This window comes from Halichondria panicea, chromosome 17 (genome assembly GCF_963675165.1).
Source record: "Halichondria panicea chromosome 17, odHalPani1.1, whole genome shotgun sequence".
Lineage (NCBI taxonomy): Eukaryota > Metazoa > Porifera > Demospongiae > Suberitida > Halichondriidae > Halichondria > Halichondria panicea.
In genome coordinates, this window is record NC_087393.1 from 850,757 (window position 1) to 869,054 (window position 18,298).

Sequence of the window (18,298 nt, forward strand, 5' to 3'; positions counted from 1 at the left end):
GCAAGCAAAACGATTTAGTCTCTAAACTGTGAGCTATTCTAAATCTATAAACAGTTCTTGTTCTTTGCTAAACTAGCTTCTTCTATGCAAATAAAACATCAGGCCACACCCAACTAAATAGAGAAGTCAATAAAAATTATTATGAGTCATAATTAAGAGGCGTGGATTCTGGTCAAAATTTCGGCACTGCGCGGCTGATAAGTTTTTCCCCTCTTCCAAAAATCCTGGCTACGCTCCTGGAATGCACTCTCTTATTTTAGGCTCCTTAAACATAATTATTGTCCTTGCATGCTAAACTGAAACTGACCGGATTAACGAGAGTCTACTGTAATGCCCCTAATGGCAACATGTGAGCTTCATGGTATAATTATAACTGGGATAGATTTTTAATTTGGGTCACTTGCACTCTATAAGCACTATGGAATGCACTCTTATTATAGGCTACTTTAATAATTATGTTGTCATTTTCCTTGCATGCTAAACTGAAACTATACAACTCTCAGTAGGCAAAATGGAAGTTGAGAGTGTTCAGTTTTTAATGATTTCGTTTTGCTATTTGCAGTACAAGTTGATCGGTTTTGAGTATGGTGCTCCTGTGGCAGTGTCCCATCTGAGCAACTATAGGAACAGGTTGCTCATGGCAACGGCATGCTGCTGCTGCTGTGGGCTGGCAGCTGTTAAATGCTCCAACGATGTAAGCAGCTCGTCACAAAAATTCAGTGTGTTCCTAATGTACTCCATTCATGCATGTAATATGGATGTGTATACATTTGACACTGTATAAGCTTGTGCGTCAACAATAGTTATTTTTAGACACTAGTTGATAAGATCTACATGGGAAGTACATGGGAAAAGTGCCTCAGAGCAGGTATACTATGGGACTTAGTATACCTGCAATTTTACTTAGTATATAATTATATCTAGTATTCCGTTGTCAAGTAATTGTATTGTAGTCAAGCGGTTTGCGCATGCGCACTAGTATCTAAATGAGTTAGACACTGTTTTGTCGGTGTCCATGTGATTTAGAAGTCCTCAGCCACTTTAGTATACCCTCGCTACGCTCGGGATACTAAATCAGTGCCTTTGGGCTTCTAAATCCCATAGACACCTCCAAAACAGTATTATATAGTACCTTTATAATTATTATTATTTTAAGCCTCTAGAAATTTATAGGTTTGCTGCCTTGTGCAGGTCAACTCCAAGCTAGGAGTTGGGGACATGGAAGGAGCGAGGAAAGCTTCTGACAAGGCACTCTGTTTCACCAACACTGCTGTGATGACTGGCCTAGGCATTCTAACCGCCATTATTTTGCTTTTCGTGGCTATTCTGTTGGTACTTATAATTATTCATATTAATTGATGCAGCTACTACGTTTCTAAGGCCATGCTGTAGAATGTTTTGAATGGTTGATTAATTAATACACATTAATTTTACATTGTAACATTTACATTGTAACGATCAACTATAACTATAATACAGTCATGCATGCATAGCCATTGTCCAATAATCCAGTTCTGTGATTATTATAAGCTAGCCAGCTAGGGCACTGTGTGACGAGAGGTCCGGTTCACTCGATATACCACTGTCCACAGCATCAACACGTCCACTAGCCACTTTGTGAGCAGAGCAGGGGAAACGTAGTGGTACTGCACTGCGCCTTCTCTTTAGTAGTGCAATCTCTTCCCTGGCCAATTTAAGCTGCTTCTCTTCAGTAGCTTCTACCCTTTTCTGTGTCAGTAGGATAAACAATAATTTTACTAGTTCACAATGATTATATACACGCTACTCACCAATGCCTGAAGAGATCTCTCTTTTCTCTTTAGTGCCTCCTCAGTTGACCTTAGCTTGGCCTGCAACTCAATCTCAAGACATTTATTTTTCTCTAGCTGTTTCTTAACGCTCTGTAGCTCAGTCTTTTGTGCGCTGTTTTTCTTCTCGAACTTAGTGCACTCCAATGTCAAGAGCTCTTTCATCGCCTCACTCTCCCTGTTCATGTGCTCCTCAGCCAGTGCCAACTTTTGTTGGCCTTCAAACTTGTGTATTTCTGATCGTTCCAATGCTTTCTTTGCGTCCAATAGTTCAGTCTCCAAAGCAGTGTATTTGTCAGCAAGCTCAGTGTTCTTATTCAATAGCGCCTCCTTTGTTTCCCTCCAGTCACTTCTTTCCTGTTCCAGACTCTCTTCATCCAAAATCAACTTTGTCTGTGCCTCAAATTCAAGCAGCTCTGATCGCTCCAATGCCTTCTTTGTGTTCAATAACTCAGCCTCGATGTAATTTCGATCCTCAATAAGTAACGTGCGGTTTGCCATCATCTGTTTTTTAATGTTCAGCCATTCTTTCCTTTTTCTCTCCATGTGCTCCTCTGCCAACATAACTAAGTTTTTGGTATCAGTCTCCTGTCGTTTAGAATCCTCCAATTCCCTTTTGACGTTAGTCATCTCAGCCTCCTTGTCAGCAATATACTTCTCTACAAGCTTTTCATATTCGGACACCAATGATTCTTTTGTTTTTGTCCATTGAGCCCGTTCGAGCTTAAACTTATTTTCTGATATTTTCGATCTTTTGTAAGACATCGACTTCATTAGTTTGATTTGCTTCAGGTCATCATTCTTTTCAGCTAGTTCAAGCTGTAAGGTTATAAAATTTGATTACCATGCAATCATAGTAAAGAGTGTTATAATTATATATACCTTGAGGTGAGCATTATGTTTGGTAATGTCGTGGAGCTCCTTGGACAGAGAGTTGAGAAGATCCTTGAGTGAGTCTGCATGTGTGGTTGCCTCTAAGAGCTTCGTAAGTAGAGTATCCCTCTCCAATGTCAGAATAGAGAGTTGGGACTCATTGTTGAGATTAATACCTATAAAGAGGTACAAAAAAGATAAGTGCAGTGTAAAGTTATTAGTTTGTAAGCTACAACAGTCAACCAACTGTGACATTGCAGAATAATTTCTAAGGGAAATTATTTTGCAGCAACAACAGAATTGCATGCATTATCTGCTCACCATATAGTGACTGGAATTTCAATGCCAATGCCTTGCTTGTGGTAGTCCGTGCCCAGAGGTGGTACAGGGCAGTGCAAAGCACACACCCATACATTACAGTCATACATGTCAAGCCAAGATTTGGTCCCTATGAGAACAAACAAAAATTTGAATAAGCACATCAAGTTATAGCTCTTTGGCTCACCATGTGGTGGGTCCATTCATTCCAGTAGGAGTTGAGAAGATCTCCATACGACAGTGTTGATCGATAGTGATGCGAGCGCAAGTCAGAGGCTGTTCCGTCAAATTCCGATTCCGATACAAGGCTGACAGTTTCCAATTCCAATTTCAGATCAACTTCATACACGATGATAGTGTAGTCAAACGCTTGGGTTTTCGAGTAATCAGTATCCAGAGTTAATGAGAGGGGAAATGAGTTAAAATGCTTAAAATCCAGAGAGGTGTTCGCATGAACATGAGAGTCTTCATCGCTCAGTGGTGAAGAGTCATTCGAAACAAGGTTCTCCTCAGCAGTTTGCAATACCTATGGAAAAAAATTTGACATAATTATAGCTAGCCTGCAAAAAAGCAATAAAAAGCAGCTCTTACGTCAATTTCTTTCAAGCAAAGTCCTTGCCTTGGGTTGAACAAGGCCCATTCTAAAGAGAGGGTAAAATCACTTCCTCCAAGAGACTGCAACTCATTCTGCAACTCATTCTTCAGGACTGTGCCTGAGCCTGTGATGAACAAATAAAGTATTAAAATCAGTTAGCTAAAATGATCATTATTTTATTTACCTAAGAAGCAGTTGGACAGTGTATTTTCTATCAAATGGGGAGGAGTTGAGAATCCGATTAGCACTGCTGCGGCCATGAGAATGGCACGTGCCGTGTTGCTTTCGAGCATCTTCTTGACCGAAGTAATCAATATCGTAGCTGATAAATAGCCTTCTTTCTCACAGTAGAACTCAAGAGATCTGCTTGCAGATTTTGCAGGAGAATGAATGTGAGCGATGAGTTGATCTACTATTGCCATGCACACAAAACGCATAAACGCTACATGACGTCATCCTATGCTGAGTGACGCGTCGGTAAATTTTTGTGCTTACCGTACCTATTATGCTTACTCATCTCTACATAAAGTAGCTCTCTCTATGATTTTCAGCTGTGACTAGAGCTATGCAGTGCAGAATTATCGTAGCTAGCAGCGCCATTTGTCACAATTGAAAAAGGGTGGGGCTGCTGCATACTTACAGAGCATGCGCAAAACAGCAATAATTATTGTAGCTGGTTATGGTTGTATGGTGTGTCTTTGTTCAAGTTTAAGTATTCAGCCATCATGGTCAATGAAGCAGGTAAGATTTATTGTAGCCAGGAGCTAGCTGGAAATTGTATGCAGCTTAGTTATACTTTATATAGATCTAACTCATCATAAAATACAATCAGGCCTTACTTACAATCTTCTGTTGACCCCCCCCCCCCCTGCAGATATCAAGAGTGAATACAAAACACTGGAGGAGGAAGCAGAGAGTATAGTCATTGTGGATGTGAGTACTGAGTGAGCAACAATGCCCCTAGCATGGCAGCATGTGCAGGGGCTGATCCAGGAGGTGGTTTTGAGGGGCTGAAGCCCCCCCCATCTACCTATGTATTGCCAAGGGCGTATACAGAGAAGAGGGCATGCAACTCGCCCTATTCTCAGAATCATCCGACTTCGTATTGAGCTATTTTTAGAACTGCCCACAAAAACGCCCACACGTAACCTTTGACCGCACAAGGTAAATCAAAGTATTTTTTATATATATCTGTGCTAGCTAGCTAGCTCGATTGCAGCATAGTAAAACTAGTTCTCAGCAGCAGTATGGCTCGTACTAGCAGTGTCAAAGGCAAAGGCAAACGATCCAACAGTTGCAACTCCAAGAAGATGAAACCTACGTACAATAAACCTGTCTTCCTGAGTCTCTGGTACTTCTTAACAATGCGCCCAGCACTTAACTTCCTGCTCGAAGGGGTTGTCTTGGACCTGGCTGGACTAGGACTGGTCATGACACTTCTCTAAAATAATACTGCACTGTTAGCTAGCTAGCGCTATTTAGCAAAGGCAGCTCTGATGTACACGCCCATAATTATAACTCCGTAAACAACACCGCCCACTTGTTCACGTCCGTATACTGGATTCTATTTTTAGCATATCCGGTCTCTGATACGAAGTCGGATGAGTACGTAGGGTACATAGTGAGTTGCATGCCCTCTTCTCTGTATATACTGTATATACGCCCTTGGTATTGCTAATCTGAGGTTACAACAATTTTGCCACCAACCTTGTTACTTATGCATCTGCATGTAGACTCACTGACTTAAGAGATGCTAGACAACAGCCAGGTCTGCTACTAAGAGTATAAAGGATCTAGGCTAGCTAGCTGGACCTAGCTAGCGAGCTAGACTTACATACTAATTTAAAGTGCATAGGTCAACTTAGTCTCATGAATTAGCCGCACTCTTTCAAGGTCCGGCTGATTCTAGCCTCAATTCCAGGCCGCACTTCACTCAAGGAAGTGGGCCTGGTATCGACTGCTTGCGCATTCGCAAATATCCCCCCGGTATCTGGGGGCTTTGGATAACATCGTATATATGCTCAGTAAAACTATGAAATCACAACGAACGGAAGTGGATTGAAGGAAGTAGATAGATAGTTCGATTGAAGGTTTCTAGCCCATCGGATAGCATTCTCTGATAGCTACCCTTAGCCTGCTATATTAACAAAAGACTCACAGCCTGCAACAGTGTGGATAACGATCGCCTGAACGGAGTGAAAGCTGGCAAGAGCCTATATGGACAGGCCACGCCCATTTAACACTAACTTTGGTGAAAGTCTGATTCCATCAGAAGAAAATAGCTGTACAACAAACCTACATAGCTCTGTCTCTAGCTAGCTATATAGCTCTGTGTGGCTTTTAGGATATTTTCTCTGATGAATTCTGTATTATAGGAAATTTTACGAGAAAAAATATCCAATAATTTTTGCGCATGCGCAAGCAATCGATAGTAGGCCTTCTTTTCTATGATGGCCGGTGAAGGAGGCTACTGATTCACGAGACTAAGGTCGACTATTGCTGTTGCTGAGTAAGCTCCTTGTGCAATGTTTTGTAGCCTCGATCCCAGGCCTCTCTTCCTAGGCCTTGTGAAGGAGGCTATTAATTGTGCATGCTGCATGCTGCAATATGGAGCAGATCTCAGACGTTTTCAGCTAGTTGCAAGGAAGCAGCCTTACCTCCTCTCACCAGACTGCACTGGGTAGGCATTGTACTTGTGGTCCTTTCATTGTATACCAAGAGTGCATGCACGAATGTACATGTAACATCTACAATGTATATACAGTATCAATCCTTGAATTGTTGATTAGAACGAGTTTTTTGTATTAACTTTTTCGAATTCAGTATTCACTCATTAATATAAAAGTTCAAAGGTCAAATTGTGAGCAAATTGTAAAAAATGTTGCACCCTTTCTACTAGCCCCCCCCCTTTCATTTTTCCTGGATCCGCCCCTGACATGTGAGCTTCATTGTATAATTATAACTGGGATAGATTTTTAATTTGGGTGACTTGCACTCTATAAGCACTATGGAATGCACTCTTATTATAGGCTACTTTAATATGTTATCCTTGTCCTTGCATGCTAAACTGAAACTACAACTCTCAGTATAGGCAAAATAGAAGTTGAGTTTTTAATGATTTCGTTTCGCTATTTGCAGTACAAGTTGATTGGTTTTGAGTATGGTGCTCCTGTGGCAGTGTCCTGTCTGAGCAACTATAGGGACAGGTTGCTCATGGCAGCGGCATGCTGCTGCTGCTGTGGACTGGCAGCTGTTAAATGCTCCAACGATGTAAGCAGCTCGTCACAAAAAATTCAGTCTGTTCCTAATGTACTCCATTCATGCATGTAATATGGATGTGTATACATTTGACACTGTATAAGCTTGTGCGTCAACAATTATATCTATAGTACCTTTATATTAGTTTAAGCCTCTAGAAATTTATAGGTTTACTGCCTTGTGCAGGTCAACTCCAAGCTAAGAGTTGGGGACATGGAAGGAGCGAGGAAAGCTTCTGACAAGGCACTCTGTTTCACCAACACTGCTGTGATGACTGGCCTATAGGCATTCAAACCGCCATTATGTGGCTATTCTGTAATTCGTTTCTAAGGCCATGCTGTAGAATGTTTTGAATGGTTGATTAATTGATTCACATTAATTTTACATTCATTTATAACATTTACATTGTAACGATCAACTATAACTATAATACAGTCATGCATAGCCATTGTCCAATAATCCAGTTTTGTGATTATTATAAGCTAGCCAGCTAGGGCACCGTGTGACGAGAGGTCAGGTTCACTCGATATACCACTGTCCACAGCATCAACACGTCCACTAGCCACTTTGTGAGCGGAGCGGGGGGAACGTGGTGGTACTGCACTGCGCCTTCTCTTTAGTAGTGCAATCTCTTCCCTGGCCAATTTAAGCTGCTTCTCTTCAGTAGCTTCTACCCTTTTCTGTGTCAGTAGGATAAACAATAATTTTACTAGTTCACAATGATTATATACACGCTACTCACCAATGCCTGAAGAGATCTCTCTTTTCTCTTTAGTGCCTCCTCAGTTGACCTTAGCTTGGCCTGCACCTCAATCTCAAGACATTTACTTTTCTCTAGCTGTTTCTGAACGCTCTGTAGCTCAGTCTTTTGTGCGCTGTTTTTCTTCTCGAACTTAGTGCACTCCAATGTCAAGAGCTCTTTCATTGCCTCACTCTCCCTATTCATGTGCTCCTCAGCCAGTACCAACTTTTGTTGGCCTTCAAACTTGTGTATTTCTGATCGTTCCAATGCTTTCTTTGCGTCCAGTAGTTCGGTCTCCAAAGCAGTGTATTTGTTAGCAAGCTCAGTGTTCTTTTTCAATAGCGCCTCCTTTGTCTCCTTCCAGTCACTTCTTTCCTGTTCCAGACTCTCTTCATCCAAAATCAACTTTGTCCGTGCCTCAAATTCAAGCAGCTCTGATCGCTCCAATTCTTTCTTCGTGTTCAATAACTCAGCCTCGATATAATTGCGATCCTCGATAAGCAACGTGCGGTTTGCCATCATCTGTTTTTCAATGTTCAGCCATTCTTTCCTTTTTCTCTCCATGTGCTCCTCTGCCAACATAACCAAGTTCTTGGTATCAGTCTCTTGTCGTTTAGAATCCTCCAATTCCCTTTTGACGTTAGTCATCTCAGCCTCCATGTCAGTAATATACTTCTCTACAAGCTTTTCATATTCGGACACCAATGATTTTTTCGTTTTTGTCCATTCAGCCCGTTCAAGCTTAAACTTATCTTCTGACATTTTCGATCTTTTGTAAGACATCGACTTCATTAGTTTGATTTGCTTCAGGTCATCATTCTTTTTAGCTAGTTCAAGCTGTAAGGTTATAAATTTTGATTACCATGCAATCACAGTAAAGAGTGTTATAATTATATATACCTTGAGGTGAGCATTATGTTTGGTAATGTCGTGGAGCTCATTGGACAGAGGGTTGAGAAGATCCTGGAGTGAGTCTGCGTGTGTGGTTGCCTCTAAGAGCTTCGTAAGTAGAGTATCCCTCTCCAATGTCAGAATAGAGAGTTGGGACTCATTGTTGAGATTAATACCTATAAAGAGGTACAAAAAGATAAGTGCAGTGTAAAGTTATTAGTTTGTAAGCTACAACCAACTGTGACATTGCAGTCTAAGGGAAATTTGCAGCAACAACAGAATTGCATGCATTATCTGCTCACCATATAGCGACTGGAATTTCAATGCCAATGCCTTGCTTGTGGTAGTCCGTGCCCAGAGGTGGTACAGGGCAGTGCAAAGCACACACCCATACATAACAGTCACACATGTCAAGCCAAGATTTGGTCCCTATGAGAACAAACAATTATAATCAGCACATCAAGTTATAGCTCTTTGGCTCACCATGTGGTAGGTCCATTCATTCCAGTAGGAGTTGAGAAGATCTCCATAGGACAGTGTAGATCGATAGTGATGCAAGCGCAAGTAAGAGGCCGTTCCGTCAAATTCCGATTCTGATACAAGGCTGACAGTTTCCAATTCCAATTCCAGATCAACTTTATACACGATGGTCGTGTAGTCAAACGCTTGGGTTTTCGAGTAATCAGTGTCCAGAGTTGATGAGAGGAGAAATGAATTAAAATGCTTAAAATCCAGAGAGGTGTTTGCATGAACGTGAGAGTCTTCATCGCTTAGTGGTGAAGAGTCGTTCGAAACAAGGTTCTCCCCAGCAGTTTGCAATACCTGTGGAAAAAAAGTTGACATAATTATAGCTAGCTAGCAAAAAAGCAATAAAAAGCAGCTCTTACGTCAATTTCTTTCAAGCAAAGTCCTTGCCTTGGGTTGAACAAGGCCCATTCTAAAGAGAGGGTAAAATCACTTCCTCCAAGAGACTGCAACTCATTCTGCAATTCATTCTTCAGGACTGTGCCTGAGCCTGTGATGAATAAATAAAGTATTAAATTTTATTATCAGTTAGCTAAAATGATAATTATTTTATTTTACCTAAGAAGCAGTTGGACAGTGTATTTTCTATCAAATGGGGAGGAGTTGAGAATCCAATTAGCACTGCTGCGGCCATGAGAATGGCACGTGCCGTGTTGCTTTCGAGCATCTTCTTGACCAAGTAAACAATATCGTAGCTGATAAATAGCCTTCTCTTTCTCACAATAGAACTCAAGAGATCTGCTTGCAGATTTTGCAGGAGAATGAATGAGTGATGAGTTGATCTACTATTGCCATGCACACAAAACGCATAAACGCTACATGACGTCATCCTATGCTGAGTGACGCGTCGGTAAATTTTTGTGCCTATACCGATATGGGATATGCTTACGCATCTCTACATAAGGTAGCTCTCTCTATGATTTTCAGCTGTGACTAGAGCTATGCACTGCAGAATTATCGTAGCTAGCCCTTTGCAATTGAAAAAGGGTGGGGCTGCTGCATACTTACAGAGCAGGCGCAAAACAGCTTGTAGTTGTAGCTAGTTGTAGCTGGTTGATATTCAATGGTTGTATGATGTTTTTGTTCAAGTTTAAGTATTCAGCCATCACGGCCAATGAAGCAGGTAAGTAGCCAATAGCCATGTCAAAGGAGCTAGCTAGAAATTGTATGCAGCTTAATATAGATCTAACTCATCATAAAATACAATCAGGCCTTACTTACAATCTTCTGTTGACCCCCCCCCCCCCCTGCAGATATCAAGAGTGAATACAAAACACTGGAGGAGGAAGCAGAGAGTATAGTCATTGTGGATGTGAGTACTGAGTGATAAATAAACAATTAGCATGCAACATGTGAGCTTCATGGTATAATTATAGATTTTAATTTGAGTCACTTGCACACAGTAAGCACTATAATTATATGGAATGCAGTGGCGTAGCCAGGGGGTGGCAAAGGGGGAAAATGCCCCCCCTTTTTCTGGATCTCTACTACTCTGCTCAAGTTATTGTATCTGATTATCTTGCTGAGCACTCCCTTTCTTCGGAATCTTGCTGCAGTTATAGCTAGCTAGTAGGCAAGCAAAACGATTTAGTCTCTAAACTGTGAGCTATTCTGGTCTAAATCTATAGACAGTTCTTGTTCTTTGCTAAACTAGCTTCTTCTATATGCAAATAAAACATCAGGCCACACCCAACTATTTAGAGAAGTCAATTATGACGTCATAATTAAAAGTCGTGGCTTCCGGTCAAAATTTCGGCGCTGCGCGGCTGATAAGTTTTGCCCCTCTTCCAAAAAATCCTGGCTACGCTCCTGGAATGCACTCTCTTATTTTAGGCTCCTTAAACATGTTGTCCTTGCATGCTAAACTGAAACTGACCGGATTAACAAGAGTCTACTGTAATGCCCCTAGCATGGCAACATGTGAGCTTCATGGTATAATTATAACTGGGATAGATTTTTAGATGGGTCACTTGCACCATAGATAGAGTAAAGAGGGATTGGAAACGGAAGTACCCTCGAAGTACTATCCGTGTATCTCCGCGGTTTTAATCGAGGCTTACTTTTTAACCCAAGGGCTAAACATGAATAATTCATGAGTATTGTTTTGCTCTCAGTAAGAAGTCCATGAGCAGTTATGCTGCTAAACATCCACTTTCTCTAATACTTGAGGCCATTTGGGACACAGGACACTATTTAGTTACAAAGCCTTAGCTATATCAAAGGTATACTAATAGGAACACAAGCATGAAAAAGCGCTCTGTGTACCTCTAGCTACTTCACGACAATCGAGATTATATATTCTTTGTTTCCAATTGATACCTACTATCAGGGGGCATGTGATTCAGTAATGGGGGTAGCTCTGAGATGTATGCTTTGGACACAATAAGTTTCCCGGGCTTTTGCGGGAGTTATGAGGAGATACACGGATGGTCCCAGAGCCACTACGTAGACTCCATTGTAAAACATCACGTGAATCACTTCCGTTTCCAATCCCTCTTTACTCTATCTATGCTTGCACTCTATAAGCCGTGACTATATGGAATGCACTCTTATTTTTTAGGCTCCTTTAATATGTTGTCATTTTCCTTGCATGCTAAACTGAAACTATACAACTCTCAGTAGGCAAAATGGAAGTTGAGAGTGTTCAGTTTTTAATGATTTTGTTTTGCTATTTGCAGTACAAGTTGATCGGTTTTGAGTATGGTGCTCCTGTGGCAGTGTCCCATCCGAGCAACTATAGGAACAGGTTGCTCATGGCAACGGCATGCTGCTGCTGCTGTGGACTGACAGCTGTTAAATGCTCCAACGATGTAAGCAGCTCGTCACAAAATTCAGTGTGTTCCTAATGTACTCCATTCATGCATGTAATATGGATGTGTACATTTTACACTGTAAGCTTGTGCGTCAACAATAATTATTTTTAGACACTAGTTGATAAGATCTACATGCATGGGAAGGTACATGGGAAAAGTGCCTCAGAGCAGATATACTATGGGACTTAGTATACCTGCAAATTTACTTAGTATACCTAGTGTTCCGTTGTCTGTATTGTAGTCAAGCGGTTTGCGCATGCGCACTAGTATCTAAATGAGTTAGACACTGTTTTGTCGGTGTCCATGATTTAGAAGTCCTCAGCCACTTAATTTAGTATACCCTCGCTACGCTCAGGATACTAAATCAGTGCCTTTGGGCTTTAAAATCCCATAGACACCTCCAAAACAGTGTCTAACTATTATATCTAAATCCTATATATAGACACCTCCTGCAGTGTCTAACTATTATACAGTACCTTTATAATTATTATTTTAAGCCTCTAGAAATTTATAGGTTTGCTGCCTTGTGCAGGTCAACTCCAAGCTAAGAGTTGGGGACATGCATGGAAGGAGCGAGGAAAGCTTCTGACAAGGCACTCTGTTTCACCAACACTGCTGTGATGACTGGTCTAGGCATTCTAACTGCCATTATTCTGCTTTTCGTGGCCATTCTGTTTACTTATATTCATATTAATTGATGCAGCTACTACGTTTCTAAGGCCATGCTGTAGAATGTTTTGAATGGTTGATTAATAATTGATACACATTAATTTTACATTGTAACATTTACATTGTAACATTTACATTGTAACGATCAACTATAACTATAATACAGTCATGCATAGCCATTGTCCAATAATCCAGTTCTGTGATTATTATAAGCTAGCTATAGCCAGCTATAGGGCACCATGTGACGAGAGGTCAGGTTCACTCGATATACCACTGTCCACAGCATCAACACGTCCACTAGCCACTTTGTGAACAGAGCGGAGGGAATGTGGTACTGCACTGCGCCTTCTCTTTAGCAATGCAATCTCTTCCCTGGCCAATTTAAGCTGCTTCTCTTCAGTAGCTTCTACCCTTTTCTGTGTCAGTAGGATAAACAATAATTTTACTAGTTCACAATGATTATATACACGCTACTCACCAATGCCTGAAGAGATCTCTCTTTTCTCTTTAGTGCCTCCTCAGTTGACCTTAGCTTGGCCTGCACCTCAATCTCAAGACATTTACTTTTCTCTAGCTGTTTCTGAACGCCCTGTAGCTCAGTCTTTTGTGCGCTGTTTTTCTTCTCGAACTTAGTGCACTCCAATGTCAAGAGCTCTTTCATCGCCTCACTCTCCCTGTTCATGTGCTCCTCAGCCAGTACTAACTTTTGTTGGCCTTCAAACTTGTGTATTTCTGATCGTTCCAATGCTTTCTTTGCGTCCAGTAGTTCGGTCTCCAAAGCAGTGTATTTGTCAGCAAGCTCAGTGTTCTTATTCAATAGCACCTCCTTTGTTTCCTTCCAGTCACTTCTTTCCTGTTCCAGACTCTCTTCATCCAAAATCAACTTTGTCTGTGCCTCAAATTCAAGCAGCTCTGATCGCTCCAATGCTTTCTTTGTGTTCAATAACTCAGCCTCGATGTAATTTCGATCCTCAATAAGTAACGTGCGGTTTGCCATCATCTGTTTTTTAATGTTCAGCCATTCTTTCCTTTTTCTCTCCATGTGCTCCTCTGCCAACATAACTAAGTTTTTGGTATCAGTCTCCTGTCGTTTAGAATCCTCCAATTCCCTTTTGACGTTAGTCATCTCAGCCTCCTTGTCAGCAATATACTTCTCTACAAGCTTTTCATATTCGGACACCAATGATTCTTTTGTTTTTGTCCATTGAGCCCGTTCGAGCTTAAACTTATTTTCTGACATTTTCGATCTTTTGTAAGACATTGACTTCATTAGTTTGATTTGCTTCAGGTCATCATTCTTTTTAGCTAGTTCAAGCTGTAAGGTTATAAATTTTGATTACCATGCAATCATAGTAAAGAGTGTTATAATTATATATACCTTGAGGAGAGAATTATGTTTGGTAATGTCGTGGAGCTCCTTGGACAGAGAGTTGAGAAGATCCTTGAGTGAGTCTGCATGTGTGGTTGCCTCTAAGAGCTTTGTAAGTAGAGTATCCCTCTCCAATGTCAGAATAGAGAGTTGGGACTCATTGTTGAGATTAATACCTATAAAGAGGTACAAAAAAGATAAGTGCAGTGTAAAGTTATTAGTTTGTAAGCTACAACCAACTGTGACATTGCAGAATAATTTCTAAGGGAAATTATTTGCAACAACAGAATTGCATGCATTATCTGCTCACCATATAGGGACTGGAATTTCAATGCCAATGCCTTGCTTGTGGTAGTCCGTTCCCAGAGGTGGTACAGGGCAGTGCAAAGCACACACCCATACATTACAGTCACACATGTCAAGCTAAGATTTGGTCCCTATGAGAACAAAAATTTTTTTTATAATAAGCACATCAAGTTATATAGCTCTTTGGCTCACCATGTGGTAGGTCCATTCATTCCAGTAGGAGTTGAGAAGATCTCCATAGGACAGTGTTGATCGATAGTGATGCGAGCGCAAGTCAGAGGCTGTTCCGTCAAATTCCGATTCCGATACAAGGCTGACAGTTTCCAATTCCAATTTCAGATCAACTTCATACACGATGATCGTGTAGTCAAACGCTTGGGTTTTCGAGTAATCAGTATCCAGAGTTGATGGGAGGGGAAATGAGTTAAAATGCTTAAAATCCAGAGAGGTGTTCGCATGAACATGAGAGTCTTCATCGCTCAGTGGTGAAGAGTCGTTCGAAACAAGGTTCTCCTCAGCAGTTTGCAATACCTATGGAAAACAATTTGACATAATTATAGCTAGCTAGCAAAAAAGCAATAAAAAGCAGCTCTTACGTCAATTTCTTTCAAGCAAAGTCCTTGCCTTGGGTTGAACAAGGCCCATTCTAAAGAGAGGGTAAAATCACTTCCTCCAAGAGACTGCAACTCATTCTGCAATTCATTCTTCAGGACTGTGCCTGAGCCTGTGATGAACAAATAAAGTTTTAAAATAATTATTATCAGTTAGCTAAAATGATCTTTATTTTATTTTACCTAAGAAGCAGTTGGACAGTGTATTTTCTATCAAATGGGGAGGAGTTGAGAATCCAATTAGCACTGCTGCGGCCATGAGAATGGCACGTGCCGTGTTGCTTTCGAGCATCTTCTTGACCAAGTAAACAATATCGTAGCTGATAAATAGCCTTCTTTCTCACAATAGAACTCAAGAGATCTGCTTGCAGATTTTGCAGGAGAATGAATGAGCGATGAGTTGATCTACTATTGCCATGCACACAAAACGCATAAACGCTACATGACGTCATCCTATGCAGAGTGACGTCGGTAAATTTTTGTGCCATAATTATGCTTACTCATCTCTACATACGGTAGCTCTCTTGATTTTCAGCTGTGACTAGCACTGCAGAATTATCGACGTAGCTAGCAACATTTGCCAGTTGCAATTGAAAAAGGGTGGGGCTGCTGCATACTTACAGAGCATGCGCAAAACAGCAATTGTAGCTGGTTAATGCAGCTTAGTTGTACTTTATATAGATCTAAAATACAACCAGGCCTTACTTACAATCTTCTGTTGACCCTCCTCCCCCCTGCAGATATCAAGAGTGAATACAAAACACTGGAGGAGGAAGCAGAGAGTATAGTCATTGTGGATGTGAGTACTGAGTGAGCAACAATGCTCCTAGCATGGCAACATGTGCAGGGGCGGATCCAGGGGGTGATTTGAGGGGCTGAAGCCCCCCCATTTTGAAAAAAACTACCTATATGTATTGCTATTCTGAGTTTCAACCTTGTTACTTATGCATCTGCATGTAGACTCACTGACTTAAGAGATGCTAGACAACAGCCAGGTCTATCTCTAAGAGTATAAAGGATCTAGGCTAGCTAGCTAGACTTACATACTAATTTAAAGTGCATAGGTCAACTTAGTCTCATGAATCAGCCGCACTTCGAAAGTCCTTTCCAAGTGCGGCTGATTCTAGCCTCGATTCCAGGCCGCACTTCACTCAAGGAAGTGGGCCTGGTATCGACTGCTTGCGCATTCGCAAATATCCCCCCGGTATCTGGGGGCTTTGGATAACATCGTATATGCTCAGTAAAACTATGAAATCACAGGAAGTGGATTGAAGGAAGTAGATAGAAAGTTCGATTGAAGGTTTCTAGCCCATCGGATAGCATTCTCTGATAGCTACCCTTAGCCTGCTATATTAACAAAAGACTCACAGCCTGCAACAGTGTGGATAACGATCGCCTGAACGGAGTGAAAGCTGGCAAGAGCCTATATGGACAGGCCACGCCCATTTAACACTAACTTTGGTGAAAGTCTACTATACTACTGCTACTGATTCCATCAGAAGAAAATAGCTGTACAACAAACCTACATAGCTCTGTCTCTAGCTAGCTAGCTATATAGCTCTGTGTATGGCTTTTAGGATATTTCTCTGATGCATGAATTCTGTATTATAGGAAATTTTACGAGAAAAAATATCCAATAATTTTTGTGCATGCGCAAGCAATCGATAGTAGGTCTTCTTTTCTATGATGGCCGGTGAAGGAGGCTACTGATTCATGAGACTAAGGTCAACTATTGCTGTTGCTGAGTAAGCTCCTTGTGCAATGTTTTGTACAATGAAAGGACCACAAGTACAATGCCTACCCAGTGCAGTCTGGTGAGAGGAGGTAAGGCTGCTTCCTTGCAACTAGCTGAAAAAGTCTGAGATCTGCTCCATATTGCAGCATGCAGCATGCACAATTAATAGCCTCCTTCACATGCAAGGCCTAGGAAGAGAGGCCTGGGATCGAGGCTTATACCAAGAGTGCACGAATGTACATGTAACATCTACAATGTATACAGTATCAATCCTTTGTTGATTAGAACGAGTTTTTTGCATTAACTTTTTCGTATTCAGTATTCACTCATTATATAAAAGTTCAAAGGTCAAATTGTGAGCAAATTGTAAAAAGCTAAAACATTTGCACCCTTTCTACTAGCCCCCCCTTTCATTTTTCCTGGATCCGCCCCTGACATGTGAGCTTCATTGTATAATTATAACTGGGATAGATTTTTAATTTGGGTCACTTGCACTCTATAAGCACTATGGAATGCACTCTTATTTTAGGCTCCTTTAATATGTTATCCTTGTCCTTGCATGCATGCTAAACTGAAACTACAACTCTCAGTATAGGCAAAATAAAAGTTGAGAGTGTTTAGTTTTTAACTGATGATTTCGTTTCGCTATTTGCAGTACAAGTTGATCGGTTTTGAGTATGGTGCTCCTGTGGCAGTGTCCCATCCGAGCAACTATAGGGACAGGTTGCTCATGGCAACGGCATGCTGCTGCTGCTGTGGACTGGCAGCTGTTAAATGCTCCAACGATGTAAGCAGCTCGTCACAAAAAATTCAGTCTGTTCCTAATGTACTCCATTCATGCATGTAATATGGATGTGTATACATTTGACACTGTAAGCTTGTGCGTCAACAATTATAATTATTATCTATAGTACCTTTATATTAGTTTAAGCCTTTAGAAATTTATAGGTTTGCTGCCTTGTGCAGGTCAACTCCAAGCTAAGAGTTGGGGACATGGAAGGAGCGAGGAAAGCTTCTGACAAGGCACTCTGTTTCACCAACACTGCTGTGATGACTGGCCTAGGCATTCAAACCGCCATTATGTGGCTATTCTGTTGGTACTTATAAATTATTCATATTATTAATTGATGCAGCTAGAGTAAGTCGCCGAATTCCGTCAGACATCAAAGTGCGTCAGGTAAAAGGGCGTGTAACGCACAAACAAAACAAGACTGATTCAAACTAATTACACACACTAAAGATGGCCATGGGCCTATTATCCAGCGAAAACTTGGATAGGCCAGTCCGAGCAGTAAAAAACTATACCGAATTTTTCGATTTTCGTCAGAACATACCGATCCCTGTTTTTGCCAAACCACACAAGCACCTATAATTATAAGCGCTATAATTATAATTATTAGCGCTTATAGCTAGAATATTGCTGACTCAGCACCTTATAACCCTCACAAAGAAACAAGTGTAGCTCCGCTTTGCAGGGTCGCCTGATTCTGGGAATTGCTCCACTCTGTACTGCACTCAATCTAGATTGTACTCAGCTTGTGTCAGTTTTCTCTAGCTGTGTAGTTTGGCAAAAACGGGGATCGGTACGTTCTGGCGAAAATTGAAAAATTCGTTTTTTTTCAAGTTATCACTGCTCGGACTGGAAAAGCGACTTGGCCTATCCAAGTTTTCGCTGGATAATAGACCCATGGCCATCTGTTAGTGTGTTGAATTAGTTTGAATCAGTCTTGTTTTGTTTGTGCGTTACACGCCCTTTTACCTGACGCACTTTGATGTCTGATGGAG

At 41.1% G+C, this 18,298-nt stretch overlaps 4 protein-coding genes and 2 long non-coding RNA genes across 6 annotated transcripts; 2 read left to right on the forward strand and 4 right to left on the reverse strand.

Annotated features, from left to right (window-relative positions):
• Nucleotides 1-1,419: 1,419 nt before the first annotated feature.
• On the reverse strand, nucleotides 1,420-3,982 carry LOC135351925 (serine/threonine-protein kinase MRCK beta-like). The gene is made up of 7 exons (XM_064551044.1): nucleotides 3,779-3,982; nucleotides 3,591-3,718; nucleotides 3,187-3,525; nucleotides 3,003-3,129; nucleotides 2,691-2,857; nucleotides 1,791-2,627; nucleotides 1,420-1,728 (listed from the first exon to the last, which is right to left on the reverse strand). The coding sequence occupies exons 1-7, from the start codon at nucleotides 3,885-3,887 to the stop codon at nucleotides 1,531-1,533; spliced, it is 1,905 nt and encodes a 634-aa protein (XP_064407114.1). The 5' UTR covers nucleotides 3,888-3,982; the 3' UTR covers nucleotides 1,420-1,530.
• Nucleotides 3,983-4,102: 120 nt separating this feature from the next.
• Nucleotides 4,103-7,282, forward strand: LOC135351509 (uncharacterized). Its single transcript, XM_064550515.1, has 4 exons — nucleotides 4,103-4,335; nucleotides 4,469-4,527; nucleotides 6,733-6,864; nucleotides 7,039-7,282. Exons 1-4 carry the CDS (start codon nucleotides 4,320-4,322, stop codon nucleotides 7,135-7,137), a joined length of 306 nt encoding a protein of 101 aa, XP_064406585.1. The 5' UTR covers nucleotides 4,103-4,319; the 3' UTR covers nucleotides 7,138-7,282.
• Nucleotides 7,214-9,718, reverse strand: LOC135351508 (serine/threonine-protein kinase MRCK beta-like). Its single transcript, XM_064550514.1, has 7 exons — nucleotides 9,569-9,718; nucleotides 9,373-9,500; nucleotides 8,969-9,307; nucleotides 8,788-8,914; nucleotides 8,495-8,661; nucleotides 7,595-8,431; nucleotides 7,214-7,532 (listed from the first exon to the last, which is right to left on the reverse strand). The coding sequence occupies exons 1-7, from the start codon at nucleotides 9,675-9,677 to the stop codon at nucleotides 7,335-7,337; spliced, it is 1,905 nt and encodes a 634-aa protein (XP_064406584.1). The 5' UTR covers nucleotides 9,678-9,718; the 3' UTR covers nucleotides 7,214-7,334.
• A 2,896-nt stretch (nucleotides 9,719-12,614) lies between these two features.
• LOC135350734 (cingulin-like) lies at nucleotides 12,615-14,283 on the reverse strand. The gene is made up of 4 exons (XM_064549570.1): nucleotides 14,172-14,283; nucleotides 13,871-14,037; nucleotides 12,971-13,807; nucleotides 12,615-12,908 (listed from the first exon to the last, which is right to left on the reverse strand). The coding sequence occupies exons 1-4, from the start codon at nucleotides 14,263-14,265 to the stop codon at nucleotides 12,720-12,722; spliced, it is 1,287 nt and encodes a 428-aa protein (XP_064405640.1). The 5' UTR covers nucleotides 14,266-14,283; the 3' UTR covers nucleotides 12,615-12,719.
• Nucleotides 14,284-14,368: 85 nt separating this feature from the next.
• LOC135351099 (uncharacterized) lies at nucleotides 14,369-15,147 on the reverse strand. Its single transcript, XR_010399389.1, has 3 exons — nucleotides 14,962-15,147; nucleotides 14,764-14,891; nucleotides 14,369-14,698 (listed from the first exon to the last, which is right to left on the reverse strand). It is a non-coding gene; the product is annotated as an uncharacterized LOC135351099 (long non-coding RNA).
• Nucleotides 15,148-15,514: 367 nt separating this feature from the next.
• On the forward strand, nucleotides 15,515-17,656 carry LOC135351133 (uncharacterized). Its single transcript, XR_010399399.1, has 3 exons — nucleotides 15,515-15,577; nucleotides 17,169-17,300; nucleotides 17,480-17,656. It is a non-coding gene; the product is annotated as an uncharacterized LOC135351133 (long non-coding RNA).
• Nucleotides 17,657-18,298: the final 642 nt, after the last annotated feature.

Bases quoted from the DNA above. Each gene is read 5' to 3' on its own strand.
- LOC135350734 (XM_064549570.1), bottom strand. From the start codon at position 14,265: ATGTATGGGTGTGTGCTTTGCACTGCCCTGTACCACCTCTGGGAACGG. The intron at 14,038-14,171 runs GTGAGCAGATAA...ACCTCTTTATAG, and splicing joins GAAATTCCAGTCCCTATATG to GTATTAATCTCAACAATGAG. The intron at 12,909-12,970 runs GTGAGTAGCGTG...CTACTGACACAG, and splicing joins AGAGATCTCTTCAGGCATTG to AAAAGGGTAGAAGCTACTGA.
- LOC135351509 (XM_064550515.1), top strand. The intron at 4,528-6,732 runs GTGAGTACTGAG...CGCTATTTGCAG, and splicing joins AGAGTATAGTCATTGTGGAT to TACAAGTTGATTGGTTTTGA. The intron at 6,865-7,038 runs GTAAGCAGCTCG...TGCCTTGTGCAG, and splicing joins CTGTTAAATGCTCCAACGAT to GTCAACTCCAAGCTAAGAGT.
- LOC135351508 (XM_064550514.1), bottom strand. From the start codon at position 9,677: ATGCTCGAAAGCAACACGGCACGTGCCATTCTCATGGCCGCAGCAGTG. The intron at 9,308-9,372 runs GTAAGAGCTGCT...TTTTTTCCACAG, and splicing joins TTTGCTTGAAAGAAATTGAC to GTATTGCAAACTGCTGGGGA. The intron at 8,662-8,787 runs GTGAGCAGATAA...ACCTCTTTATAG, and splicing joins GAAATTCCAGTCGCTATATG to GTATTAATCTCAACAATGAG.
- LOC135351925 (XM_064551044.1), bottom strand. From the start codon at position 3,887: ATGCTCGAAAGCAACACGGCACGTGCCATTCTCATGGCCGCAGCAGTG. The intron at 2,858-3,002 runs GTGAGCAGATAA...ACCTCTTTATAG, and splicing joins GAAATTCCAGTCACTATATG to GTATTAATCTCAACAATGAG. The intron at 2,628-2,690 runs GTATATATAATT...ATAACCTTACAG, and splicing joins AACATAATGCTCACCTCAAG to CTTGAACTAGCTGAAAAGAA.